The sequence below is a fragment of the Colletotrichum lupini genome, chromosome 1, assembly GCF_023278565.1.
Source record: "Colletotrichum lupini chromosome 1, complete sequence".
Taxonomy (NCBI): Eukaryota; Fungi; Ascomycota; class Sordariomycetes; order Glomerellales; family Glomerellaceae; genus Colletotrichum; species Colletotrichum lupini.
The window spans coordinates 6,641,361-6,669,351 of NC_064672.1; the positions used below are offsets into that span (position 1 = coordinate 6,641,361).

General features: G+C 42.5%; 6 protein-coding genes across 6 annotated transcripts; 4 read left to right on the plus strand and 2 right to left on the minus strand.

Annotated features, from left to right (window-relative positions):
- Positions 1-767: 767 nt before the first annotated feature.
- Positions 768-3,070, minus strand: CLUP02_01909 (F-box domain-containing protein; the record flags this gene model as incomplete). The annotated part of the gene is made up of 5 exons (XM_049280945.1): positions 768-833; positions 903-1,022; positions 1,098-1,571; positions 1,627-2,924; positions 2,980-3,070. The coding sequence occupies 5 exons, from the start codon at positions 3,068-3,070 to the stop codon at positions 768-770; spliced, it is 2,049 nt and encodes a 682-aa protein (XP_049136902.1).
- A 4,348-nt stretch (positions 3,071-7,418) lies between these two features.
- Positions 7,419-7,652, plus strand: CLUP02_01910 (uncharacterized protein; the record flags this gene model as incomplete). Its single annotated transcript, XM_049280946.1, has 1 exon — positions 7,419-7,652. A coding segment is annotated over one exon (234 nt), but the record flags the coding sequence as incomplete, so codon positions are not given.
- Positions 7,653-18,352: 10,700 nt separating this feature from the next.
- On the minus strand, positions 18,353-21,313 carry CLUP02_01911 (retinol dehydrogenase 12; the record flags this gene model as incomplete). Its single annotated transcript, XM_049280947.1, has 3 exons — positions 18,353-19,267; positions 19,328-19,541; positions 20,412-21,313. The coding sequence occupies 3 exons, from the start codon at positions 21,311-21,313 to the stop codon at positions 18,353-18,355; spliced, it is 2,031 nt and encodes a 676-aa protein (XP_049136904.1).
- A 1,452-nt stretch (positions 21,314-22,765) lies between these two features.
- On the plus strand, positions 22,766-23,206 carry CLUP02_01912 (cofilin/tropomyosin-type actin-binding protein; the record flags this gene model as incomplete). The annotated part of the gene is made up of 1 exon (XM_049280948.1): positions 22,766-23,206. The coding sequence occupies one exon, from the start codon at positions 22,766-22,768 to the stop codon at positions 23,204-23,206; it is 441 nt and encodes a 146-aa protein (XP_049136905.1).
- Positions 23,207-23,441: 235 nt separating this feature from the next.
- CLUP02_01913 (uncharacterized protein) lies at positions 23,442-24,511 on the plus strand (the record flags this gene model as incomplete). The annotated part of the gene is made up of 6 exons (XM_049280949.1): positions 23,442-23,521; positions 23,600-23,717; positions 23,849-23,929; positions 24,033-24,108; positions 24,212-24,350; positions 24,415-24,511. 6 exons carry the CDS (start codon positions 23,442-23,444, stop codon positions 24,509-24,511), a joined length of 591 nt encoding a protein of 196 aa, XP_049136906.1.
- Positions 24,512-25,530: 1,019 nt separating this feature from the next.
- CLUP02_01914 (uncharacterized protein) lies at positions 25,531-27,899 on the plus strand (the record flags this gene model as incomplete). The annotated part of the gene is made up of 5 exons (XM_049280950.1): positions 25,531-25,584; positions 25,659-25,907; positions 25,957-26,296; positions 26,836-27,541; positions 27,752-27,899. The coding sequence occupies 5 exons, from the start codon at positions 25,531-25,533 to the stop codon at positions 27,897-27,899; spliced, it is 1,497 nt and encodes a 498-aa protein (XP_049136907.1).
- Positions 27,900-27,991: the final 92 nt, after the last annotated feature.

Below are 27,991 nucleotides of genomic sequence, written 5' to 3' on the forward strand. Positions count from 1 at the left end.
TATATCAGAACCTTGAGGCGGGTAAGGATATGAGAAACAGCGGTAAGGACAGGAACTTGTACAAAGGCAGAATTACTCCACTGGGCGAAGTGAGGAACGCTGGTATGGCGAGTGGAAGATTTGCTAAGGGACAAACGCAGCAGCAGTGTATCTGAAGTGCAGGCTTTCTGACCAACCTGCACACTGGTCAAAGACGCGACTTTTCGCGACGCGGCTAGCTGCCTATAGTGAATAGGCCAGGGGCCCCATTTGTTTTACGCAAGGTAGGGGTATCGGCCAACATTACATGCTCTGTTCCACATGTATCCGTACCGATGCATTCCAAAAAGGAGGTCGGGCAGCGTTTGACTTTACACTGAGTGCACCTGGGCTTTTGTGACTAAGTAGCTGACCCCGCCAGTATTCTTTTGAAGTGAATGGGATGCCACCTCTTTCGCAAGTTACTTCAAGAGTGTCGCATCTCTAATCGTATTTAATGGAGGTCTTCAAGTCATCTTTTATTTTCTGTCGAGAATGACGTTTCTTAAGTTCATCCTACAACCTTACCTTCTTTTTCCTCGTTCATGCCATTACAAGCTCAGTAAAAACTCCACAAAAGTCCGTCGCCTGCCTTTCAAAATTCACGATAGCGTGACATGCACAACAACGTAGCCAATCACTTGGTAACGGCAGACTTCAAGACTTGGGCAACAGCCCGATTCCCAGCCCTCCCCAGAACTTGGGGGCCGACGGGCGATTTCTACCTTATCCCGGCATCAACTCAATCTTTAACTTCCTTGAATCGCTTCGGAGATGACACCCAAAGCCGAAATGCTACTACCCTCATGGGAATGCTACCCTCGTCAGTCAATGAAAGATACCTCGCGAGAAGACACGCAGTGTAAGTATGCGGGCGCGCTTACCTGGCTTCCATAAAACCCAGTGATGGCCTCTCCAGGACCTGTGGTGACTAGAAACGAAGTATTGCTTGGCAGGTTATCTTGAATGGAGAAGAAGCAGCTCCTTCCTCGATTCGTGGACACCTCAACGTGATTACTTCAGCGCACATCTCTTGCCGGGGAGTCTGGACAACGGACAGGTGAACATGGGCAACTCACCTTGAATGCAGCTATGAATCCTTCTTCCACCATCCATGTGTAAGCATCTTCAGGGTCAACGTTTTCCTGGAGAATTTCGACCGCATTGATGAGTTCGCCTCCTGCTCCATCGATTTCAAAAATGATTTCCTTTGTCAAATCTCCAGGCATTTGGCAACCGAACGTTCTATCGCGTTCTGGAACATTGTATGTGAAGTCGATGCGGTATATGCCGGCGCGGCCCAGGACGACTCTGATATTATTGAGTGTTCGAAGGTGGGCACCACCTGGGCCGCCGAAGGAGGTCCAAAATAGTGGTTTGAATCCGTCCAAGTAATGTTTCCTAGGGGCGAAAGAAGTTTCATTCAAGCAGAGGTCTGGTCCCGGGACCTCAGGGTACCACATCCCCATATTTCTCAATCTGTTGTCATCCTGTGCTAGTCTTGCGATAGATGAAGAATGGGGAAAGATAGCCAAGCTCACAATTTTGCAACCCTGTGAAGTCAGCATACTTGCATGGGACAAAGCTCACAAGGTCCACTTGACTCACATCAAATCCAATATCAAGGTAGTTGATGCGCTCGCCTACATTGAAGCGCAGTGTCTTGAGCGACGTCTCCGGAATGCCGAGCCAGTGGGAGGTGTCGAAATTCTGATTGATGCATTGCAAAGCTTGAATCCCCCTTTCTCCCACAGCTAGCTTGAAGCCGCTTATGTCTGAAATCTCCACGGACTGCTCAGTAGTAGTTCTGTAGCCTATTTGACGAACATCGCCTGCGGCCGTGGTAAACTTCAGTCCAGCGATGTATAGAATCTCTCCTACGGGAATAGACCAGATAGAAACCATCGATAGGTCTTCAGGGATGGTCAGGCGGTACGTTTCGCGGAGAAGGCAACCCTTATCCAAGTGGGAGTGGTGTGGCCCGCTCGGTCTCTCCCACAAGTCTCCCGACACTTTTAAATGCTGGGTCGAGCCTTGCTGCTGGGAAGGTTCTGAACCACTGTCGATCCATTGGAAGTCCAGAGCTGCCACAACTTTCTGGGCCAGATTCCAAACACGAACTCTATTCTGGAGGCCGGGACCTATGTGCGCATTGTTGGTTCGACGATACAGCCATCTCCAGTCCCGAGGCTGAGCCCCGTCCTGGGATTCAAAAAGCCATGAGCGGTCTGACTTATGTTTGAATCTCGAGGCCCAGAACTGTTGACTATTGAAAATCGTCCAGAACGAACGTGAGGACAACCGGAGGTTCAATACATCCAAAGTCGGTAGGCAAATAGCGATCGCTGACCGTAGCTCTTCTGGGAGCGCATAGAAGCTGTCCCGTTCTGGTTCTGGGGCTGCAGCATTGGAAATAGGCCCTTCTGGACTTGGCGGCTCTTCGGGTGCCTCAGTGAGCAAGTGGTGTGCCTCTTCAGCTTCGTACGGATTGGCGCTGAGAACGGGGTCGGGGTCCATGCAGTCCCGGTCGGAAAATCTGTCCTCGAACGGAAAGTGGTGTTCATTATCGACGATACTGGCTCCCCCGTAGTCGTGGCCCCAGCTGATACCTACTGACAATAGCGGAAATGGGAGTGATTCGCAGACGTCGAACAGTCTCAATAAGGGAACTGGACTCGGATGGAAGGCTTTCTCTAAGAGGTCCCAGCAGGCTTCATGGAAAACAAAGCCGTGTCTTCCGTTGACTGGCGGGAAGCCCATAGCACCAAATTGGTCTTCATCTGTACTGTCGTAGGTTGGGTCATCCCAACGACGCTTGAGGTCGACTGGGGCGATGAATGCGCCCCTTGCCGGATCATCGTATAAGCCAACACCGGTGAGAATGACGCCATTTGGACTTGAAGTGACTTCGGATCAAATTAGGATGCTTACTACTACCAAAAACAAACTCAGAGCGCTTACCTCCACGGAACTGATTCAGCCAAGAAACGCTGCCTGGTGCATCGACGACGATCCATCCACAGAGAGTGCACGAGCATATACGGGGACTCATGCTCGTTGTGACGTGGGAAAGGAACTTGGCAAGAATACACGGCAAGTTAGTTTGGAACATTGAGCGGTTGCCTGGGAAGGTTCCATTTTCGCTGCAGGCCCGATCAGGAAAATGTTGGGCCCGTGCCGTCGCCTCGAAACCTGGACCTGAACATGGACGGTACCTTGCTGCTTAGGCTGCGATCGTCTACCATTCCATTAAATTGTCTTGTTCATAATACGCTAGTCTTCGTAAACTTGAAGATGATTCTAGTTACTATTTTATCTAAAGATATACTGATACTTGATTCCATCCCACGGGCATGTTATCTGTGACTGTCGGTGTCTCTATCGATGTTTCTTACTATCGGATTAGAAGTCTAATTCGACCGCGGCATATAGCCGACTGCGCAGGGGCTAATTAGGGGCCCTATTTACGATTATCGTAGCCAGCCTAACCTACGGTTAGAACCTCCTTTTTATACTTACTACGTAGATATTTATATAGTTTAATTAATCTCTTCGTTAACTACGGTTCGAACTAACTACTTTATAATAGGGATACTAATACTAATTAGTAGTTAAATTTTATTATTATAGATCGGTAAGGTATTTCGCTACGTAGAAGAGACGACTTTTTAATACTATATAAGATAGGAGATTCGTACTAATTAACCTTATAGAAATAAATAAAAAAGGAGGCGATTTTTAAATACTATACGAAATTAAGTAATTATAGCTTTTTACTACTTACGAGAGGTCGACGTTTATTACGTTAAAATACGTTAATTAACGGAACTACTTAAGCAACTAGCCTTTTACTATCGCCCCGAGTAGCTTTTTTACTAAACGACTTTTCTATAGCCGGCCTATAATTAGAAATTAACTAATTAAATTAGAAAAAAGAAATACCTACGTAACGACTACTTACCTAATTAATTAGCGCAATGAACGAGCTTAATAATATAATATAAAAGAGTACCGCGCGATTAAAAAAGGGGATCTCTAAACGTAAATATTCTTATTTAGTAATAAAGGTAACTTTATAGGAGTTATTAAGCTAAGAGATTTATAGTATATAAAAAAGTCTATTATTACGAGGATCTTATAAGTACGACTTTAAGCCCGTAATTTAGATAACCTTTTTATAACTCCCTTAACTACCCCCTAAGTATTATTTAAGAATATAATATAAAGGACGGTTTAACGAGAAAAGAGGGGATTTAGAGGTCTTAATAATATCGAGTTAAGAGTATTACGGATCTTAGAGATTAACTTAAAAAGAAAGTAGCTACCCTAAAGTAGTCCTACGACCTTCCGCTAGAGTTATTATTAACTTAAGAAAAGGCTAAAAGGACGAGGATCTAAGGGGAGGAAAAAGAATCCTCTAGAGGGCCGCTAAAGGGCTTTTTTTTATACTAGCTCCCGGCGCGAGATTACTAATTTTAAGAAATTAACTAAGTAATAAAAGGGATTATTAATAAGTAATAATTACCTAACCATAATTAAGTTACGAAAAAGACTACCTAAAAGATATAAAATAGGGTACTAAGAGGCTATAAAAAATAAGATTTCTAAAGTATCTAACCCTACTACGTACGAGCGATAAGTAAGCATTTTCGGTAAGTTCTTAAAATCTACGATTTTATAAAAAGGAGGGCTTAACTTCGTTAACCGTACTTAATAACCTATACGGTTTTTAATAGCTTATATAGCTCTTTTATAAGCCGTACGGCGTTTATTTTTAATTATTTTTATAAAATACTACTCTAAAAGAGGTAGGTTAAAAAAAGAAGCTATTTAGAAATTATAAAAAGCACGAGGCTTAGGAGGCTAGAAGTATATAGGATAGCGGAAATTAAAAACTAATAAAGATCCCGAGACTAATTATTATATCTTTTTATAGTAATATAAACGTTTACCGCTACTATTATAAAAAGGAACTACTAAAACCTACCCTTTTATACTAAACAAAAAGGAGGATCTTAGTAAGTACGATAGCTAGCGATTTAAAAAGGTACTAATAATCGCTAGAAATAGTAAAAATAAGAGTAGTAGCGAGACGGTAAGAGGAAGCGGGAATCTCTTAGACCCCGATAAATTCGTTAGGTAGTAAAAGTACGGATTTATTACGACTAGCGCGCGGATTAAATATATTTTCGTTAAGATTAAATATATTAATAATTATTAATACGGGTATAAGCTAGAGTACGATCCTTAGTAAGTTAGGGTAAAGAAAAAAAAGACGAAACCCGATTTTAAATAGAATCCTAATCCTTTATAAGTAGGTAAATATTAACCCGGACTATTAGGGGACGTAAATATATAGAATTATAGATTAGCCTAATAATAAGTAAATTAATACGGTATTAATCTATTTAACTAAAGTCTATAAGAAAAAGGGGCTATAGGGGTAACCTCTATTTTACGAGATCGTAGACGACCTTAGCTACTAGCTAGACGAATAGTTTACGAGCATAAGCTTAGGAATTACGAAAGTAGTTAATAAATTCTTTTATAAGCGAGGGGTATTACTAGCGCAATTATAATTATAAGAGCTATATAAAATATTAGTAGCGATAATTATAGAGGAGGAATTCGTATTATAGAACTAGGTATAGGTTAATAGAGCGTATAATCGCTTTAACGAATTTAAAAAAAGGGTAAACGACCTAGATTTCCTCCTTATAATTACTAATAGAAATCTGTTATTATAAAAGGATATACCGGGGTAAAATATAGTATTAGAAGTACGATAATCGATAATTCTATCTATTTCGATCTATAACTTGTTATTATTATAAATACGAAATTCGGCGCCGATTAGCTAATAGGAAAGGAAGTAGACGACCTAAAGTTATTAATAGTACGTAGCGACGTAGGGATCGTATATAGATACTAAAGATCTAGCGGCAAATATAAAGTAATTTATAAACTTTAAAAAGATCTTCTTAAAAAAGAAATTATACTCTAGGGGGAAGTATAAGGTCTTATAAGAAACCCTAACGATATTTTACGATTATTATAAAAAAGTCGGAATTAGGGAATATTAATACTATTTAGTAATTAATATCGTACTTATAAATAAAACCTCTAACTATTATTATAAAGCGGTACGTAATCTCGATCGAAACGACTTTTTTAGTATAATTAACGTAATCTAAAGCCGCTTTAAGACTTACGATAAGAACCTAGAGCTCTTATCTAAACTACGAGCGATTTTTTTTATATTTATAGCTAGGATAATAAAGGGTAAATTATAAGTAGAGATCCTCGAAGAGCTTATTAATCGAATTAATAAGCTAGCAAAAACCTAGCTAAATAAGGGGATAAACGAGCGAAAAGTCGGATATTTTTATACTATAGTTTAGCGTATATTAGAAATAAAAATTACTTTATACTAAGTACTTAAAAACTACGAGACGCTCTATTTAAGGCTAAGATCTAGCTTTAATATTAAAACGAGAATGCCGTGCTAAACCTACCTCTAGGCATACGACGGCCCTTATTAATAATATTAGGTCAATTAAACGTATAATAAGAAAGGAAAAGAGGCTAGATATAGTAATCGCTAATAAGGAGGCTTAGATTCGTTAAATAAGTAGAGATTTAACTTATAAGTAGGGTAATAGAAGAAGTAATATTATATTTATAAAAAGGATAGATATTAGTTAAGTAACTACTCTAAAAAAGAGCGTACTAAATTATACGAATAGTATAAAAAGTCGAGGGTAATAGACGGTAAAACTAGCCCTCGTTAGTTTAACTAATTCCTTGTTATATATAAGGGTAGATCCGGGGGTACGGAACTTAGTAACGGTAGCTAAAGTAGCGGCCTAAAGTATATACCCCCTATAGGAGATTTAGAAAATAAAGAAGATCTTACCCCCTATATTAACGAATTAGATTATAACAAAATCGATAATATTAACTACTCTTTTTTTACCCCGTTAGCCTCTAGAAGATATACGAGGCTAAACGAATAGAGGGTAGTAAAAGCTCTTAATAAGTAGGCTTTTATTTATAAATAGTAAGGGAAGGTCCCTTAGATAATAAATACGGAGGTAGCTAAAAGGGTAAATCTAATAGGGCCGAAGCCTATTTTTTTAATAATTAAGGAGAAGACGCTATCTCTCTTAATATTTAAAAAAAAGGAATATAGTACTAAGTAAATCTAGGGGTAGTTAGAGGGGTCCTTTTTATACTACTTAGATCCCTCGAATACTAAGCTTATATAGGTATTCTACGCGAGTAAAAGGTACGGCTTAGACGATTTTTATAAGATTATCCTAGATACTAGGGTATTATAATAGTTAACTAGAGGAAAAGGGCAATTCCAGGCGCTATAAAAGACCGTGCTAGTAATACTTAATACATTAACTGCGGGTATTATAAGGATTAGTTTTAGCCTAGGTAAGGAAATCGTTACCCTAGGTATAGTAAAAGTAGAGACGTACTTCGGAATAATAACTTTTTATATTTTACCCGTTAATACCCTATTTCTCTTATATTTAAAAAATATAAATCGACTAGGTATTATATTTAATAATACGAGGAATAGAATCTTTAGTAATAAGTACTTCGAGATAGTTAAACGACGATAGGGGTATGCGTTTATAAAGCTTATTAACGATATAAAGTCGATTAATTACTTAATAAAAAGTAAGCTTAGAATACTATACCGGAGATTCGGGCACCCGTCGGTTACGAGGCTATATAACCTCCTAAAGTAATTAAGTAATAATGATATCGAAATGGGGGCGCTAGAGTAGTTAATAAAAGTATATTATTAATGCTAAATAAATGCGCAGAGCCTACGCAGATTTAAGTTTAAATTGCGTAATAAGCTTAATTTTAACTAGGAAATCGTCGTTAATATCTTTTATTTAAATAGTCGGCTAGTACTATATATAATTGACGTAGCTATATCCTTTTAAATAAGGCAATTCCTCCGGGATTTATAAGTAAAGATAGTATAGGTAGCCCTATGAGAAAGCTAGATCGATATATACTAGGGACCGCTAGACGGTATTAGAACCGACGCTAGTACTAGCTTTAAGTTAATAGAGTTTAGGGATAATATAACGGCCTATAGTATATAGCTAAAAGTCATACTCGTTAAAGCGTATTATAGTATTAAAAAGGTAAAAAGGGCATATTAGTAGTTAAAAAGGGCGTTTAGAATTATTAAAAAGGAAAATCCGGATTTTACTAACGACGAATGCCTCTAAATAGTACTTAAATACTATAACGATATTATAGGGCCTAACGGACTTATACTAACGCTATTAGTATTTAAAGTATATTTAAGAACGACCTTAGTATTAGGCCTCGCCGGTTAGGCCTCGTTAGTTAAGGGATAGCTTAGGGGGGTATAAAGAGGGGGACTAAGTAATAAAGGAGTAGCTTAGGTATATATAGAGCGCTAGTAGTATACCTCGAGGGAAGGGCAGATTTTAGTAATTCCTCTTTTAGACCCTAATAGTAGTTAGCCTCTATAAGCTTCTTCCCTATGTCGTATACTTATTAATAATTTAAAATCTTTATTTACGAAGGGGACTAGGCTAGAAGCTTAAAATATTAATAAGAACGAGACGTAGCGAGAGAGCGTAGTCGGTACTATAATAATAAAAAAAAGACGACTCTTTTCTATCGGACCCCCTAGAGTCGCCTCCTCCTTAGTAAACGATATAAGAACGAAGCGTAGTAGAACTATTAACATAATAGCGACGTAAAAGGACCGTATTGCTAGGAATATTAACGAATTTCGAATAAAATAGCGAACCTCTTACCCTTATTTACTAATACCTAAACCGAACGATAAGTAATAAGCTAGTAAAACTATAAGAATAAGAACGATAATTAGAGAAAGAAATTCTTATTATAACGTACGAAAAGCGCCTACGTAAAAGACGAGTAGATTTAAAATACTTACGGAGCTCCTTAAATAGCCCGGCCCCCGCGCTAAGGGCTACGGTTTTAGCTATAATAGCCTCGGACGTTAGCTTTAATATAAATAAAAACGTAAACCCCTAGACTAAGGATAGTTTAATAAGTAAAGCCGTACCTAAAGCGCCGCTCGAGCGATAATAAAGCGACGAGTTCGTACTACCTAAGCCCCTATTTACTAGCTCCTTCCCGACTTAAATAAGCGCCGTAAGCGGAACGTTTACGTTTAAACCGCTATCCCTCCCTAACTTATTATATACTAGTAAATCGGTACGGGATCTATAGAGCTTCCTCTTTAACTATTACTATTACTTTAACCTATAGGCTTAATAAATAAGAACAGACTATAATAAAATAGTATATACGGTTAGCTACCTAAGTAGCGGTATAAAAACCTCTTAAATATACTATATCTTCGACTACTAAAAGACCCCCGGTTTTATAATAGACTAGGTTATATAGGAGGAACTAGAGACCTTCTTATAAGATAACCTATCTAATCCCGCTAGCTAAGGAATAGTAACGAGTATATAACTAAATAGCGCCTCGCAAGGCTAAAAAAAGAAAGTTAACGAGTTTATTAGCCGCATTAATAAGCTCGAAATAGAAATAGAATATATCCCGATAGAGAAATAGAGGATCTCTACGCTAATAAGTAAGCTACGGCCCGAACTACGCCTTATAATAATATCGTAAATAGAACTTCTGCGGACTTACCTATAGCTAGTATCGCTAATAAGACGTATCGAATAATCCTCGCTATTAGTAAGGAGCTTATAAACGTCCCCTAGGTAATATTCTAACTTAAACTCGAACGAGCTAGTAAGAAGATACCGGGGCGCTAATAAGTCGAATATATAAGGAATACGCCGTAACTTACTTAGTAAGGATACTATATATTATAATTATAAAGAGACTAGTTATATCGCAAGGGATTACCCGCGACCGCGGGAGTAGTATTAGTAATACTATAATTACGGTAAAACCGGGTACCTCGTTAATAACTACCCGAGCGTTATATACTATAAATATAACTAAAAGGGGCATAAGGCCGCTAGCTATTAATTAAACCTCGCCCTAGCTAAGTAGCGCAGACCGGTAACGAGCTCGAATACTATCTTAATAAGAAGAGTAGCTAGTAATTAATAAGGGCAGCGCTTAGATATCCTAACTTATATATACCTAAACTGCGCATAAGAGAAGCTAAGCGCCCTTATTAATTCGGGAGTAGAAGGGAACGTAGTTAGTATCGGGCTACTTAATAACTTTAATGCTAATTTACGAATTTACTTATCGCCGTAGTTAGTAAACGTCGAGGGTAAATAGATAGAGACGCTAAGAAGCTACTACCTATAGCTTCGAATTACTAATAGCAACTACGTAACGGAGATATAGCTATATCGCTTCGTAATAGCCAATATTATAGTACCTATACTTATGTTCGGTTTCCCCTAGCTAGAGGATGTTAACCCGCTAATTAGTTAGAAATAAAAAAAGTAGTAGTATTTAATTTACGAACGATATATCCGCTTAGATGCCCTAAAAAAGGGGCTACTAGATAACTTAGTTTCGGTAATACTCGCGCATATCGTAATTAACCTAGCTATAAATAGCGACGTAGTACTAGCGAGCGTAGCCGAGGACTAGAAGCTACGTTACTAAGACTTTAATAACTTATTCTTAAAAGAGAAGGCTATCTCGCTACTAAATAGAGTATCGTACGACTACCGTATCGAGCTAAACGACGCGGTACCTATCCCCTAAGGACCTATTTACTTACTATTAAACTATAAGCTCGAGATCTTATACAACTATTTAATAAAAATAGAGGTTAGGGGCTAAATACGCCCCTCTATAAGCCCGGTAGGAGTACCTATTCTCTTTATACTTAAAAAAAGAGGAGAGCTACGACTTTGCGTTAATTATAGAGCGATTAATAAGATTATATAGAAAAATAGAACGCCGCTACCGCTAATTAGAGAGATACTAAATAGACTATTTAATACCTCTATTTTTATAAAGCTAGACCTTAAAAACGCGTATTATTATATACGTATAGCCGAGGGTAATAAGTAAAAGACGGCTTTTCGTACTAAATACGGGTAGTTCGAGTACTTAGTTATACCTTTCGGGCTAACTAACGCGCCCACGACTTTTTAAGCGCATATTAATAACGTTCTAAGCGGCCTAGTTAATACTATCTATATCGTATACCTAGATAATATCCTAATATATAGTAACGACTACGTAGCATATAAAAAGCACGTACGTAGCGTATTATAAAAACTACGGTAATAGAACTTATATCTAAACAGTAGTAAATACGAGTTCTATATATTACGTATAGGATTCCTAGGGTATATCGTATCTAACGAAAGTATAGAAATAGAACCCGCGCGTACCGAAGCTATAGCAAATTAGCTATTTCTAAAGAGCGTTAAAAATATATAGACGTTCCTTAGATTTACGGGGTTCTACCGCAGATTTATTAGTAACTATACTAAGATAACGGCACCTCTAATAGACTTACTAAAGAAGGCAAAACCGGGATAATTAGAGCTACTAATACTAGCCGTAGAGTTATTTAAAAAGCTATTAGTAATATTTACTAACGCGCTAATATTATAATATTTCGACCCTACCCTACCCACACGGTTATAAATAGACGCTTCGGCTCGAGCTATTAGCTTAGTAATTACGTAATTATTTAAGGGTAATTAGTACCTAATTACTTATAGGTCGAGGAAATTAATAAATACGGAGAGCTACTACGGTATAAGAGACGCGGAGCTACTAACTATCGTAGACGTACTAAGGAACTAGTAATACTACCTCGCTTATAACTAAGATTAGGTTATAGTATTTATAAATTATTTTAACCTATAGTTCTTAAATATAAAAAAGAGACTAAATAGGAGATAGCTACGCTAGCTAGATAAACTCGTAACGTTTAATATCGAGATTAGGTTTAAGCTAGGTATAAAGAACTTAGCGGATAGACTATTACGAAGACTTAACTACGGTAAAAGTAGTAATAATAGCGGAGCGGAGGAGCTATTATTAAAAATAAGGGAAGACCTTTATAACGTTAGAAATATATAGGAGCCCCTTAGAGTCGTAGTAATAAAGTATACGAGGACGAGCTACGGGAGCGGCTCTTAAATAAAAGAAATAGTAAGTATTCTAAAAGCGGAACTAGTAGTAGTACGGAGAAGTAAGCGAAGGAGGTTAAGAGCTCTAGCTTAAGGGAACTCCGAGGAGTACCTCGAGAGGCGTAACGGGGCTATAAGCCTAGGGCGTTAGAGTTATAGTATAATACTTAAAAAGCTACTTAAGCTTATTATTAAAACTATAGATCGCGAACTACTCGTTTTACGGGACTCCGACGCAATAGGAGTACTTAAAATAGTATTTAATAAGGAGGGGTTATTAATAATAAGTTAACTACGGGCTGCTTAATAAGAGGACGCTTTTATAAGGGATAGGTAGTAAACTAAGAAGAACCGATAGCCTCGCTTAGCTAAGAAGAAGTAACGATAGAGCTAGGTATACGACTCTAAAGGGCTACTATATTACGGCGGCCGTACTTACGTACCGCTATATAAGGGGCTAAAGAGGGAGGTTATCGAAGTATATTATAATATGCTTACGGCAGGATATTATAGCGTAAAGCGGACAATAGCGCTACTAAAACGCTACTATTACTAAGATAGAGTAAGTAGGGATATAAAAAGTTATATTAATACTTATATAATATACTAGCGGACGAAGCCTCGTTATTATAAGCCGTATAGCTTATTACGCCCCCTGCCCACCCCGGTTAGGCTATAGTAGGAAATATCGCTAGACTTTATTACGGGCTTACTTATATTAATTACGCTAATCGAGAGGCGCCCCTACGACGCGGTACTTATCGTAATAGACCGATTTACGAAGTATAGCGTCTATATTACTACGAGGACGACCCTTATAGCCCAGGGATTCGTAGACCTCTTATTCGTAAAGATCTTTACTAAGTTTAGAATACCTAAAGGGATCGTCTCTAATAGGGGGTCGTTATTTATAAATAAGTTTTAGACTTATTTCTATTACTTTTTAGTAATAAAGAGGCGTTTTAGTACCGCGTTCTACTTATAAACGGACGGTTAAATAGAACGGTAGAACTAATACTTAGAGTAGTACTTTTGCTATTTCTATACCTAGGACTAATCGGATTAGGTATAGCGTCTTTACTTAGCCGAGTTTATATATAATAACGCCTAGTACTTAGTAATCTATAAAGCGCTTACTAAGGCCCTACTCGGGTTCCTACTTACGTACCCTATGTCGATCTTAACGGGGACTCGAGATAGTATATAGAATATCTCGGCCGAGGAGCGTATAGCCCGACTACGAGCTAATTAAAAAGCTCTACGACCCTTTATATAAAAAGCACGCGAGACGTATAAGCAATAAGCTAATAAAGCTAGGATAAATATATTATATAAAGTGGGCGACTAGGTACTATTATTAAGAAAGAATATTAAGAGGTAGCGTCCTAGCCGGAAGTTAGCTAATAAGTATCTAGGCCTATTCGAAGTTAAATTAATAGTTAGAACGGCGGGGGTTGCTTACTAATTAGAGATACTAACGTAGTATAGAATATACGATATGTTCTATATATCCTTACTCAAGCCGTATCGATATTACGAAGAAGCCCCTCGGAAGCCCTTACCTATCGGGGATATAGATAGGGAGCCACTTTACGAAGTAGAAGATATTATATAATATAGAGGGCCGAAGAGGAGGTAATAATACCTAATCCGGTAGAAGGGATATAGTAGCGACGAAGATACGTAGGAGCTAGCTAGGTATATTAAAGACGTAGCGTTAATTAGTATATATAAAGAACGAGTTTTAATTAAGTAGCGCGCCCTAGCTCTTAAGGAGCCTAATAACGTAACGAACTAGCTACTAACGACGAAAAAAAGGGGCTACGTAACTATAACTAAGTAGCGTAAACGCGCTAATTACTAACCGTTTTTCTAATCCTTACGATGCGCAAAAGGACCGCCCTTATTTATAAAAGGACCGCCCTTATACGCAAAAGGGCCGCCCTAGTTATTATTTTAGGGGTCGTTACGAAAGAAATAATCTCCCTATTATTAGCGAATCTATAAATAATTAGCTACGAACATAGAGCGTAGGCGGAGCGACTATATACTAACTAAAATATTATTAAAGCGGCGCACTTCGTTATAAATAGTACGAAATAGCGTAATTATAGCGTCGTTACGGGATAAAAACGTAGCGCGGGAGGAGCTCGTAGCTACCTTATCGTCGTCGTTATTAATAATAGGGGTCGAGCGGGCCTCTTTATTAGCGCGCTTAAGCGCCCTCTGCGCATTATTAATAGCGATTTAATAAGTTTATTAAAACTATAGAGTAATATTAGCGACCTGAGTAATAGTAATAATAAAGTAATAACGGAGTAATAAACCTCCGAATTATAAACGTCGTTATTAAAAGCGAGTATAGTACTCTAAAAAGTTCGTATTATAAATTCCGCGGACTTAGGGACCTAAGACGTTATTAATATAATACTTAAGAGAAGCGACGGAGTAGTAATAGTACTAAGCGCTTACCGTATTTTTATAAAAATAGTTCTGCGCGGTATATTTAATATAACGCACGCTAAATCCTAGAGAAGTATTAGATAAAGGAGCGAACTAGGGGCTATAAATTACTAACCTAGCTAATTATAATACTCGGCTTTTGGATCGAGCGCCTTATGCATAACGTAGGCGGGGTAGGGGAGCGGGCGCACCTAGCTAACCCCGATCTTCTTAGTATTCGCCTTTTTCTTCTTCTTAATAAGAGTCTATAATAGTTAATATAAGTAGCGCATAAGTAATAATATACGTACGAGGTTAGGGTAAGTAAAGGGGATATTAGGCTTTTTAAGTAAACCGCTACTACGGCTATTACTAAGCGTACTTATAGTACTAACGACCGTTCCGCTACTAATAATAATAACGCCGCGATTAGGGGCTATAGTTATACTAAAACGAGTTAGTAGCGACTATAAAACGACTCTAGAAAAGACTTACTTAGGCACGGGGAGTATACGAAAATAGGGATCTAAAAAATATTCGTTAGCTATAATATCTACGTAATAAGGGAGCAGCGCAGACGCTAATAAAAACAAGAAACTATATATAAAAAGGATAACTACGGATAAAAAAAAAGAGAAAAGGAATTCGGAATTATAGTAGCTTAGAAGGGGGTTAATATTAGTAAATAAAAGTAGGGCGACGACCGCCTAGGTACCGGTAGTTATAAAGACGGCCTATAAGTAGGAGCGACCCGGGTATAGAATTATAAGGCTATTATTTAGAATAAGGGGTCTATACTCGGGCCGACGGGCGCCGCTTATACCTACCCTCGTACTATATATCTAAGGACTTCTTAAGTAAGGGATTAACGTAGCGTATACGAACTATAAGTAGGCTTCGGGACGAAGCCTAGGAGAGGGAGTATTTTATTAAGCCTCGCTAGTTAGGCCTCGTTAGTTAAGGGATAGCTTAGGGGGGTATAAAGAGGGGGACTAAGTAATAAAAAAGTAGCTTAGGTATATATAGAGCGCTAATAGTATACCTCGAGAGAAGGGTAGATTTTAGTAATTCCTTTTTTAGACCCTAATAGTAGTTAGCCTCTATAAGCTTCTTCCCTATATCGTATACCTATTAACACTTAGCCTCGCTACTATTACTAAGTATAAGCTAACGAGCCTAAGTAGTTAAAAAAGTAATACGGGTACTACGTAAGGTAAGTATAAAAAGGTAAGTTAATAAAGTAATTACTATACGTAATAGGCCTAATATAGGGGATAATTTAAATATATTACTAAATTCGGATATATAAGTATAGCGCGAAATTACTTAATAGTAGGCTAGGCTATATAAGTTAATTTCTATTAACGAGCGCTCTTATATAGTTACGAGAGATCGCGACTAGTTACTTAAAGTGTTAATTATAGTAGTTAGACCGTACTATATAGATCCTAACGAGGTAATTTTTAACTTATAAAAAGAAGAAGAGCTAGGGGAAATTGTATAACCCGTAGTAGAGGTATAAGAAATTATCTTTAACAAAATCGTTATAGTAATACTAATAGACGACGAGGAAGAGGAAATTGCTAAAAGGGCACTAATACTATTAGTAAGACGTTATAAAAAATTACGATAGTAAGCCCTAACGCGGTAATTTATTATTGGCGACGAGGTAATTAATACTTTTTATATAGTAAAAGAGAAAGCCGATTTCGAGCTAATAGTTAAATTACGTAAAAAAGGTATAATTATAATTACTAAAAAGCCGTATAAGGGATTAGATTTTATTAAAGTAGATACTCTTTATAATCGAGGGGTCTATCGATTTATCTTATATAACTTAGAAAAATATACAAACCTCTGCATATTTAAATTACGAATAGTTCGTAAGATTAAAAGAAAAGGAATACCCTAGCTATATAAGAAGTTTAGATACGTAATTTAGGGGTACGGCGATATTAAAAAGGCGACGCTATTTATATAATCGCTTATTATATAGCGCTATAGCTAACGATTAATAATAGTATTAATAGTATTATTACGGAAAAAGGGATACGAGATTTAGAGCCGTGATATTACCGAGGCCTATACCTAATCGGCTATAGGGCTTATAAGGAAAATCCTAGCCTATTTACTAAAGGAAATAGCTAGTAAGTACTTAGAAAGCACGATTATTAAAGTACTTAAGCTACTATATAGGCTCGTAGAATCGGGTACCTATTAGTAGGCTACTTATTACGATTTTTATATTAATTAACTATTAATAGTTACTTTTACGTACGACCCGTGCTTATTAGTCGTAGAGTACAAAAGCGACTAATTTAGGATTATTAAAATACAGACCGACGATATATTAGGCTTATTCGATATTAACTTTATAAAAAAAGAGGATAAAGAGCTTTAAAAAGCGGGCTTTATAGCGAAGCTAAAAGAGGTCCTTATAATAAATACTCCCTTAGTATTTAATAGCGGGATTTTTATAATCGAAGGGGAAACTATCGTTTTTTAGTAAAAGGGGTAGGGCGAGAAGATTAACCTCGTTAATATAAACGTAACTAATATTAAAATATAGTATAAGGCTAAGCTTGCGCGAGGGGTATATATTATAAGTATTTATTAGCTTAAGGCGACTTTTAACTACGCTAGGGTAGTATAAGCTATAGATTTAACTAAATAAGACGTCGAAGTACTTAATAAGCGGCTTAAGTAGTAGTAAACGAATCTCGATCGAGGTCTCGTTTATTACTTAATTAACCTTACGACTAATAAGCTCTACGTTTTTATTAATAGGTTATTTACGAATAATAACGACCTTATTTCGTAATTAGGGTATATTATTATCCTAGTTAACGAGAGTATAAGCGAGAGCGAATTTATTATATATAGTAATATAATTTATTACTTATTAATTAAAAGTAAGTAAGTAATAAGAAGTATACTAGCGTTAGAGGTTTACGGTATAGTTAATAGCGTTAACCTTTTTTATACGATTTTAATAATACTAAAGAAGATTACTAATCGAATTAGCCTTTTACTTATTCTAACGGTTATTTATACCGATTCCTATTCGCTATACGAATGCCTCGTTAAATTAGGAACGACGAAGGAAAAGAGGTTTATAATCAATATTATAACCCTTAGGTAATCGTACGAAAGGCGTAAGATACTCGAGATCCGTTAGATTAATAATAAAAATAACCTCGTAGACGCTTTTATAAAAGTAGTACTAAATAAGGGATTAAAGTAATTCGTAAGTAATAGAAAAGTTATTATATAAATAGAGGGATAGGTTATATAAAAAAAGTAGAGAAAAGGGGGAAAAGGAGACGACCTAGTAGACGGGCCCGAGGTCGAATTATACCTCTAACCATAGTAGTTAAATTAATAAAAAAAAGAGAAAGTTAGTATTAGATTAGAAGTCTAATTCGACCGCGGTATATAGCCGACTGTATAGGGGCTAATTAGGGGCCTTATTTATAATTATTATAGCTAGCCTAACTTATAGTTAGAACCTCTTTTTTATACTTACTACGCAGATATTTATATAGTTTAATTAATCTCTTCGTTAACTACGGTTCGAACTAACTACCCTGTAATAGGGATACTAACACTTACCCCGAAGTCCTTTCTATCAATTTGGCGCATGATTCTATGCTTCCGTGTTATCGCTTGCATTCACTCCAACAGCAGGGATTTCAGTGACCATCGCAAACTATGAGTAGATTTCCTCGGAGGATGGCTCGTTGCCGTACTGCATGTACATCTTAGCTAAATCCAGATCTCAACGTGAGGTGGGCGATAGGGAAACCTACTGCCATATATGACACCTGCATATTCGACTCGCCATTGTTCTTGTTCAGCCAAATGATCTTGCTAGCGTCGAATTTAACCTTATCGGTTCCCATGGCCTCGTTGATGATGCGTTTCATGTCATCTCGGTACTCAACCTGCTCGTCCGTGGAGTATGCTTGGTTGATGTATCCTACGGTCCTGGTGTAGTACTTCCTACCGTCGTCATCTTCCGAGTCTGATCCGGCCCCATTATTGTTCTTCGCCAATCTCATTTTCCTCTGCGTTGGCTCGGCATCTGTATCTTCATCAGAGAATTCCCCATTGTAAAGCTTGCGCCTTCGAAAGCCTTTCGGGTTTTCGAGAATAGCACACAAGTGTACTTCCAAGCCTAGGCTCTTGAAGGTGTTGTAGATCACCATGTCAAGACCCTTAAGGCAGAACGGAAGGCCGTGCTCCTTCTCGGTGTGAGGATAAGCGTGTGTGCTGTAGACTCCCAGAAGTCTATCCTTGGACTGGAATTTCTTGGAGCCGAGCAAGTCTACAACCTGCTTGTAGAGTGGCAGCGAAGTAGGGCTGAAAGCAGATATTTGACCTCCGAGGTCTCCGTTTCCTGCTGTCGCATACAAGTTGTATGTCAGCGTAACCCTGTGACCGGACTTGACCTCGAACACTTCGTGTTCGCAGTCGCTGTAGAAGGCCGCCCACTGAATGACAGACTTGGTGGAGCTCTTGGCCCAGTCGAAGGAATGAGTCTGTCCAAAATGTCTCACGGCCAGCTCGCCACCCTCATGCTTCATCGGAAGACAGACAACCAAGGAGCCAATTTGGTAGGGCGAACGAGGAGTATCGACGTGCGCCTTGAACTTGCCCGAAGGACCGGAGTAGATCTGTAAAAGGTCATGTCAGAGACATTGAGGTTGTACACCATCATACATCAACCCACTTACATTCATGTTGTACAGCTCCGCACGGATTGCCCGCTTGTCTTCGTTCATGTCATAACTGGGGAGAAGAACCTGGCAAACAGCGTCGATGATGCCTGTTTCATACGGGCAGAAGGTGGTGCAGAAATCACCTGCACCGAGCTTCTGAGCCTTGCGGTAGGTTTCATCGAATTCGTGCCGCCCGTCAAGACCGAATGTAGGTGGGTCAAGCAGGCAGCTGAAACTCAATAGAGTATTCGTCGATTTCAAAAGGTGTTGACCGTTGCAGGGCTGGATTGAGCTTGAAGGCAGGCATCAAAGACAAATCTGCTCGGTCGCCTAATTCCTCCAGGGCGTTTGTAATATACTAGTAGGTACTTAGAGACGTGAAAATGCCTCAACAAGTCTTCCGATCCCAAATGCTGCGACGATGACAGACTCGGGACATTCTGAGATGACCAAACTGTACATCACCACAGGGTGTGAGCTGTCTATGTGCCATCATGTGGAACGGCCAATGATTGAGTACAGCTACGGTTGAGCTTGAACCTGCGAACCGTTTGGAAAGTAAGTCATCGGCATCTCAGACGATACCCAATGTGTTCTTCGTCTACCCGTTCTTTGCCGAGAATCTTTGTGACTGATAGGAGACCTGTGCGTATCTTGGCAAGCCAAGGGAGCTTGGCTTGCATTTCCACCTAAAGCTGTATACACTTAGGCGTAAAGTAGTCGTCGTTTATCGACCAAGTAGGTTGAATGCTCATCTCATATATCCCAGTTTGCTTCTTGAGCTATATCCGCTTGATAACGCTGTACCTGCACACGCCAGCCTCAACTTTGTAGGCTATTGGGGAATTTTACCAAACATTACGTAGCCTCCTTAGTGATTCATACACGTCTCTTCGTCGGCCCAGCCCTACATGCTCAGAGGCCCTTTTCAACCTCCGCGAAGGCCTCTGCGAACCCAGGCTCCTTCTTCGTCTCTGCCCATATCCTTTCTTTAAGGCCATTCCCCTCAGATGTGTACATCACAGCCGGCCATCTGAATTCATATTAGCTCTATAATCGCTCCATCCTCAGCTCGCGAGATTCTTGTAGTTTGACTTACGGCTTGATGAGTCCGTCCGAGGTGAAGCTCCCGTGACTCTCTCTGCCCTTTACTATTGCCGCATCAAGATAGCTCCTAGCGCCAACTTCCACGCTGCGACCAATAGTCTTCTTCATCAGGCCCATGAACCATGACTCGCTTGCTGGCTTGACGATATTGGTACCGCTGGTGAGGCCCGAATTGGCGAGATTGACAATGATCTGATTCGGGTTGACGTAGGTCGCAAGCTTTGCTACGAAAAGCTGGCCCAGGAACTTGGACTGCTGATAATTCTTCCCAGACTCCCACATGGTTTCCTTGTCAGCCGGCTTGAACATGGAACCCGTCACCATGTCCTCCTCTGGCGTATGCCAGTACGTGAAATCCGAGCTGACGATAACTAGCCTCGCCTGGTCTCCCGCCGGCTTCTTCTGCTTCATGACCGGGAGTAGAAGTAGGGCCAGTAATGTGGTAGAGAGGAAATTGACTTGAAGCATGAGTTCGTGGCCTTCCCGGGAGACTATAAAGTTTTGAGCGACCACCGCGGCGTTGAGGATGACGATGTCGATCCGCGTCAGCTCCTTCTTGCACCGAGCAACAAAGTTTCTGACACTCTCATATGACTCCATTTCCAGGTGCCATACTTGGATTTGCGCCATGGGGAATTCCCGTCGTAGGCCTTCGGCGAGGGCCTCCCCCTTTGATGTGTTGCGGACGCCCATAATGAGGCGACCGAGTGAGCGCTCGAGGAACTGACGGCTGGCTTCGAGCCCGAGGCCGCTACTGGCACCCGTCATGATGAGAGTGCAGTCAGACAAGTCGAATTCTTCCGGGATCTCGGCTGGTGTGATGACGGCCTGGCGGTACAGGAAGGATAGCGGATTGGCTTCCCAGCCCGCCTGGCTAGCCAACTCATTGGACATTTTGGGCGATTAGTAGGCAGAAAGTCTAAGCTTGGTGAAGATTTTAGCAATAGCTGCGTCGTCTGTTTCTGGAAACAAGCTTGAAAGAGCTCGAGAGGCGACGTCGACGTTTGATATATCCCGCCGGCCGATCCGACAAATATGGAGCCAAGAAACACCAAACAAGTTGAGAGGGCCCCTGGTTCCAGCTCCTGCTCGCATGTGGTCGGAGAAGGGGTTATCTGGTGTGGTATTTGATGTCATGCGGTCTGCTCTTGTGTCGCAGAACCTTTGACTTTTGACCGGGTTCCCCCACGGGGGGCGCGGTGTGCATCGAGGACCGAGCGGGCGGACGTTGAACGGTCTTGAGACGCGCCAATGTCCCTCCGGGGGACCGGACGCTTATTCGCGCTTGGATTGGGCGCTTAAGGGGTGTCGAGGTTTATCATGCGTGCGACGTCAAGCAACCCTCCAGATTTGTGTCATTTTGGTACAGGTGCTGGACGGGGCCTGTCAAGGTCAGTGATGGACGTTTTGCATGAGGGGCTGTTTCGTCGCACGATCTACCGCAAGGTCGACTCAGCGCAGGGGTCAGGGATATCGGGATGTTAGGGGTCCACGACGCTCGGTGTGCGAGGTCTAAGAAAAGAAGCAGTTGCTTAGTCACCGACTGCAACGCTATTGACTTGAGTGTCGAAGCAGAACGGTGACACTGAGGCATCGTCTGAATACCTGGGCTGTAGGTTGCTGCTCCATCTGATGGATGAGATGTATTTAAGCAAGGCTTTTGTGTGAATGTTTCAACAGCCGCTAAGCTTTCAGCCAGTGTATCGGGGTGGCATGATGAAAATGCAATTCGGTGGGGACAACTCACACCGAGACATACCGAACTGGCCGAGTGCACACGGTTCGGTGTACAAGACACTTCGCTGAGAGGGTAGGATGACTCAGCATTCCAATAGTGGACCGGAGGGACTTCGGGTGAGGCCGGCCATGGCCTGTGCTCGAAGACTGGTCACCATAGTTAGGTACGTAGACAAGTCTGCCCCTCCCCCTCCAGCTTGATTCGCCCTCGGATGGTGGGGTTAAAGGAAAGATGGGCGGGACCTGGAACCAGACGAGTGGGAGAAGAATGCAACCTTGGCCTTTCTGGACGCCGTTTCGTCCTTTGCCAAACGTCGAGTCTCGTCACCGCCAATCCGCTGTCACTTCTTCTCGAACCACTCTCATCCAAGCACCTACACAATCAACGACCACCCCTCCCTCTGCCTCTCCGGCCCCAAACCACCTGCAGGATTCGAGAAGCGAAGAACCTTTGTTCCCTCTCGTCCTATCTAACTTTCTCTTTGTCTCCAACCTTTCCCGCTCGCACCCGGACCCCAGTCTCCACCAAAGGGACCACCTCCTCCTCGTTCCTCCTCCGCCGCCGTTCTCTTAGCACTCCCGATCCCGAACATCCGCCAGCCGCAAAACATGTCCGGTCTCGACGCCCCTGAAATTGCCGCGGCCTACGATGCCGTTCGCTCCGACAAGGACGAGACGAGCTGGCTCCTCATCTCCTACGCCAGCGCCGTCGGCAACAAGATGACCCTCACAAAGACGGGCACTGGCGGCCTGTCCGAGCTGGCCTCGGAGCTGGACGACTCACAGGTCCAGTACGCCTACGTCCGCGTCGAGTACGCCAACGACGTTGAGAGCAAGCGCGTCAAGTTCGCCTTTGTCATTTGGATCGGCCAGAACACAAAGATTATGCGCAAGGCCCGCGTCAGCATCGAGAGCAGCGAGGTCAAGAGGGTGCTGCCGCACCACAGCATAACAGTCAACGCCGACCACAAGGGCGACTTGGACGAGGACGACATTGTCAAGCGGTTGCGCAAGGCTGGCGGTGCTGACTACAACGGTGGACGCGGCTAGATGCCAGGCTGGCTCGCTTAACCAACGAGGATTGGCCTTTTTTCGAGACCAAAGGGGGGGAACAAAAATCTGCACGCATATATATTTCAAGGGGGAGTTCAGAGAGTGGCTGTGGCCGGTGGGATTTGAGCTACGAGTACAACGGTATCTGGCCAGGCGGAGGCGCTTCAGGGAGCGGCATGCATACTCTTTTTAAATACAGCATACACCTTGGATAAATATTTTGGAACCCAACATGGGGACCGGGCGCAAGCCGAGAGAATCAAGGGACTTTTATTTCTTGTCAAGCAAGCCATCTGCTAGTCCCTCGCCCAGGTGCCAGCGATACGCTAATGCCTGAGCATGAAAATACGGCTCAGGAATTGGGACGTCTCCTCCGCCCCTCGACAACAGGCTCTTGGGAGATATCCCATTCGGTCTCCATTGCCGGAGTTCAGATGCTGCCTTGCCTTACCATCCAATCTCCTCCCACCATATATGGCTCTGGACAATCGGACCTCAGTTGAACTCTGTCCTCTTCTCGAGCTAAAACAGCGTCGTCCTCTGGCGGCTGATCAGCATCTGGGACGATTTCTGTATCGTCGGCGCCTCCACATTCGGGGAAATTTGAACATGGAGTAAGCCGGTGACTTAAGCAATTAGGCCGTTGGCATTGAGCTGGAAAATCCACCATGTCATCTGGGACGGCCGACGTTCTACGAGTTCCCCCAGTGGTCTCCCCGGGTGCGCACTCGCCCAAGCCAAGACCCTACCCTTCGACAACCCACTCCGGAGTTGTAGTCGGCTATTGTTTTAAACCCCGGATTCACTGTACGAAGGGTCGCAGAAGGTCCGGACGCGCTTGCTTCTAAGCATGTATGTTGGCTTTCTCGGACTTTTCGGACTCGCTGGGTGGACAAGCGGTTGAATGGCAAATATGGACTAGCTTGGAGCGACGACGAAAGAACTTCGGCGCCTGAAACCGAAGAGCAGAATGAAGAACAATCACACATGCCATCATGATAGCTGCCTGGTGGTTTCGACAATTGCCAGACGAGCGATCCGTATACAAGCCTGCGAGCGGCGCAGCTGCCATTGTTATGCTCAAAGATACGATCCGGGATATACCCTTTCTCGATGAACAATTAACACATAAGTCCACTATGTAGCCGTCCCTAGCCGCTCGGGACAACATTGGACATGTTTCTGACAGAAAGTATTCCCTCAAGAGCCAAGCGGTGGAAAAGGACTTCGGTTCTCAGCTTGGCTTGGCATGAGGGTGCGCTATGCCACGATAATCCCTCTTGGCACTCGGTCAAAATCTGAATAGGCATGGTTACACCTCGCATCGGGTCCTCGGCCAAAATAAGCTTACTTCAAGGAGACTGTTTGGGACTTCGGGATGCTAGTAATAGGCAGGCACTGGAACTCCATGCAATGCCAACGTCCTGCCGTAGGTAGCTAGCCGGGGGATTCCATCGAATTATTAACCGCAAAATTCCCTCATTTTGATTTGCTCGCTTGCTGTTTGCATCGCGAAGCCCGCTACATTTAGTTCCCTTTACTCACTTCATACCAAGGAACTATTAACTCTCTTGTTAGTTAAACTCCTTTGCTACTGCCACCTCGATTGCTGTTCGGCCTTTAGGGGGATACCCAAAGCATAGTCACAACGATCAAGTTGGAAAGGCCTACGACCGTTATCTATGGCCTCTCCCAAACCTTTTGTTAAACCATTCCTTAACAAAAATCAAACCCTTGAGATTCCCGTTGAGCCTGAGCTCAAATGGAGAGTTGAATCAGCCCAAAACTAGGGGGTCATGCTTGGTGCCAAGCCATTATAAGAACTTCCGTCAGTGTGGACCTCTCAGTCACATGTGGCACCAAGACAGAACTTCAGTCACTGTGCCCAGACCTCAACCTTATGAGGCTACTTAGTCTATGGTATTGATACACGAGAAGTCAAAAATTCGTATATTGCTGCCAAGCTTAACCCTGGCGGCCCTGAGCTATGTACTGCAACTTCACTATGACTTGGCAGATCCCGCAGGATTAAAATTGGACTTCGAAAACTTTTACATGCTTTGATTGGGTCGAGTGTAAAATTATCGAGGAAACCAAGTCTCTTATTGAGACTTCGGAGTAGGTAGTGTGTCGAGTCTGATTTATTCTAGTGGGAAGGCAAGCCTCATGACCGAGGCTTGAAAGGTTCAGCCCCTCACTCGCGGAGTATAAAGACTTGATCAAGTCTCACTATTCATGAGGTTCCAATCCACCTGCTCTCATCATCAACCGCAATCTCTCAATTAACATCAGAGAGTCTAATTCAATCTACTCTACTCACCATGAAGACTGTTCTCTCCGCACTCGTGGCGGCCATCATGGCTCGCATCACTTATGTGAGTCGCGGCTCCGACAACCTACCTTTTTTTTATGGGGGTTAGACCCCTTTACTAAATCTTGCTTTATCTAGGCCTCTCCAGTCGATTCTGGCCTCGTTGCTAGGGATGAGAGTGTGATCCCCTACCCCATCGGCCTTCTGGGCTGGGAGGGGCCCCTTACCCCCGGAGGTCCTGATGTGCACTACGAGGGCGCCGACATCGAGGCTATCAACGCCCAGATCCTCATCGACGCCCCCGAGGCCTCCATCTTTGTCAACATCACTGAGTCCGGTGTTGAACAGAGAGATATGCACGACAATAGCCCTCTCGAAGCTCGCCAGGTACCTATTCCTACCATACTTCAACAGCAGTCTTACTAATGAACAACAGGCTTATTCTCAAACCTGCGGAGCTGGCCGCTGGGGCCTCGTGTCCCAGATTGATATCCAAACTGGCATCAACCACTTGTACAACGTCGGTCGTTGCATCGTGCAGGCGCGTCAGTGCATCCGGACCACCTGCAACCAGGATTCGGCCATTGCGTGGTGCAACGACAACACGTACGCCATCAACGTCCCCTGCCGCACCGTCGCCGACTTTGCTTCCCTCGCCATGTGGGAATGCGTCAACTGGCGCGAGATCCCCTTCCCGAACCTTCCCTCTACTCAGCGCTTCCACGAGGCCGAGCGCTGGAATGTTATTCTGTCGGAATGCGGCAACTTCAGCCCCGGTGGCCAGCCGGTTTGATTCTCGCTCGAAGATCCTGGCAAAGTCATTGCTGGCTACAAAAAGAGCGTCGATGCCTCGATGTCTCTTTCTTGACCGCAAATATGCACAGCCAGTAGAGCATACGGCCAAGTCCAGATCAAAGGAGGGAAGACAAGCCGGGTCGATCTCACATGTTGAGCCAAATGCCCTCACAACTCCACTTCTTATTTCATTTATTCTCGTGTATTTAAGTTCTCGGAGGTACCGAGAATTGCTTCTTATACTCGTGCAATTTTACTTATTACTCCCGCGAACCACGTAAACGTTGATACTTATAGTTTGAGAAAATTCAGTGTCTTCCAGCCCATGATGTCTCCGCAAACATAATGTTCTCCACATACGCTTGACGATCCCGGTTTGGTTAGACTACGGGCTAAGTTAAGGGGCTGCCTAAAATCTAGAAGAGGCTTCCGTCCAACATGACCCAGAGATCTTTCATTCATCTCCCCGAGGCCCTGTTGAATTTCTAATTAATATCACTTGCTTGACACCGCATGTTAGAATCCATTCCTCAGCCCTCATCTCATAAGATGGCCTCATCTCCAGATGACATCGCAGTCTCGCTGGCTGCATATCGCTCATTCATCTCAACGCAGAACCGCCGCGCTCTCGATGTTTACGTACCATTCATTGCCACCGCGGTACCTGACGATCCAGAAGACGATGAGGACGTCGAAGAACTCCGCCTGGACGGTCTCAACACGCTTCTTGACACCACCATCAAAGACTTTGGCGTTTCAGAGCCCAGCGAGATTCTTACACGTTTCGATGAGCTGGCGCCGAGGATTGGCCTCGACGGTACCTACGTGATGCAAGAGCACGAAGGCACCTTTGAGGAGCGTGACGCTATTCGTCGCGAGTACCTCTCCGTCATTGAAGAGAGTCTGAAGCGAAAGTCTAGAGAAGACGTGCGAGAAACCATTTCGATTCCCGAGGATTTTCGCGTGCTGGCCAGGCTCGTTGACGGTATTGTGGGCTATGGGCTGCCCGTCTTCCGGAACCGGGCCCACCCGGCCTTCTGGTGGGGTTGCCGAGATGATCTATGCCCGCACGCCGACAGGGTGATGACACCTGAGGACCTGACGCAGCACGCGGGCCTCCCAGAGGGTTGGCAAATCGCGGGAGGGTGGGCGCCTGGCACAGGGCCTGATGCCAACTTCAGCATTGTGTATAGCCGCGAGTCTGACGAAGATCCTTGGAAGTGGAGGTACTGTTGGTATCCCTATTACAGGGTAGTTGGTTCGAACCGTAGTTGACGAAGAGATCAATTGAACTATATGAATATCTGCGTAGTAGGTGTAAAAAGGAGGTTCCAACCGTAGGTTGGGCTGGCTACGATAATCGTAAATAGGGCCCCCAATTGGCCCCTGCGCAGTCGGCTGTATGCCGCGGTCGAATTGGACTTCCAATCCGACAGGTACACTCTTTCCACGCTGGATCACGGCTTACACATCTTTGAGACAATTCCAGGGTTTCTGGCCTGGTACGCGCATTTCAGGCAGTCCGACGAAGTTCCCGGGCCTGACGAGCTGGACGCCAATAGTCTCCTTTTCGGCGAAATCTAGCCATGGTTTGTGGCCTCGAAGTCGGAATGAAGGAAAAGGAAATCATTGCCAAATATTTCCAAAACGAGATATACAGGCGACCTAAGTGAAGC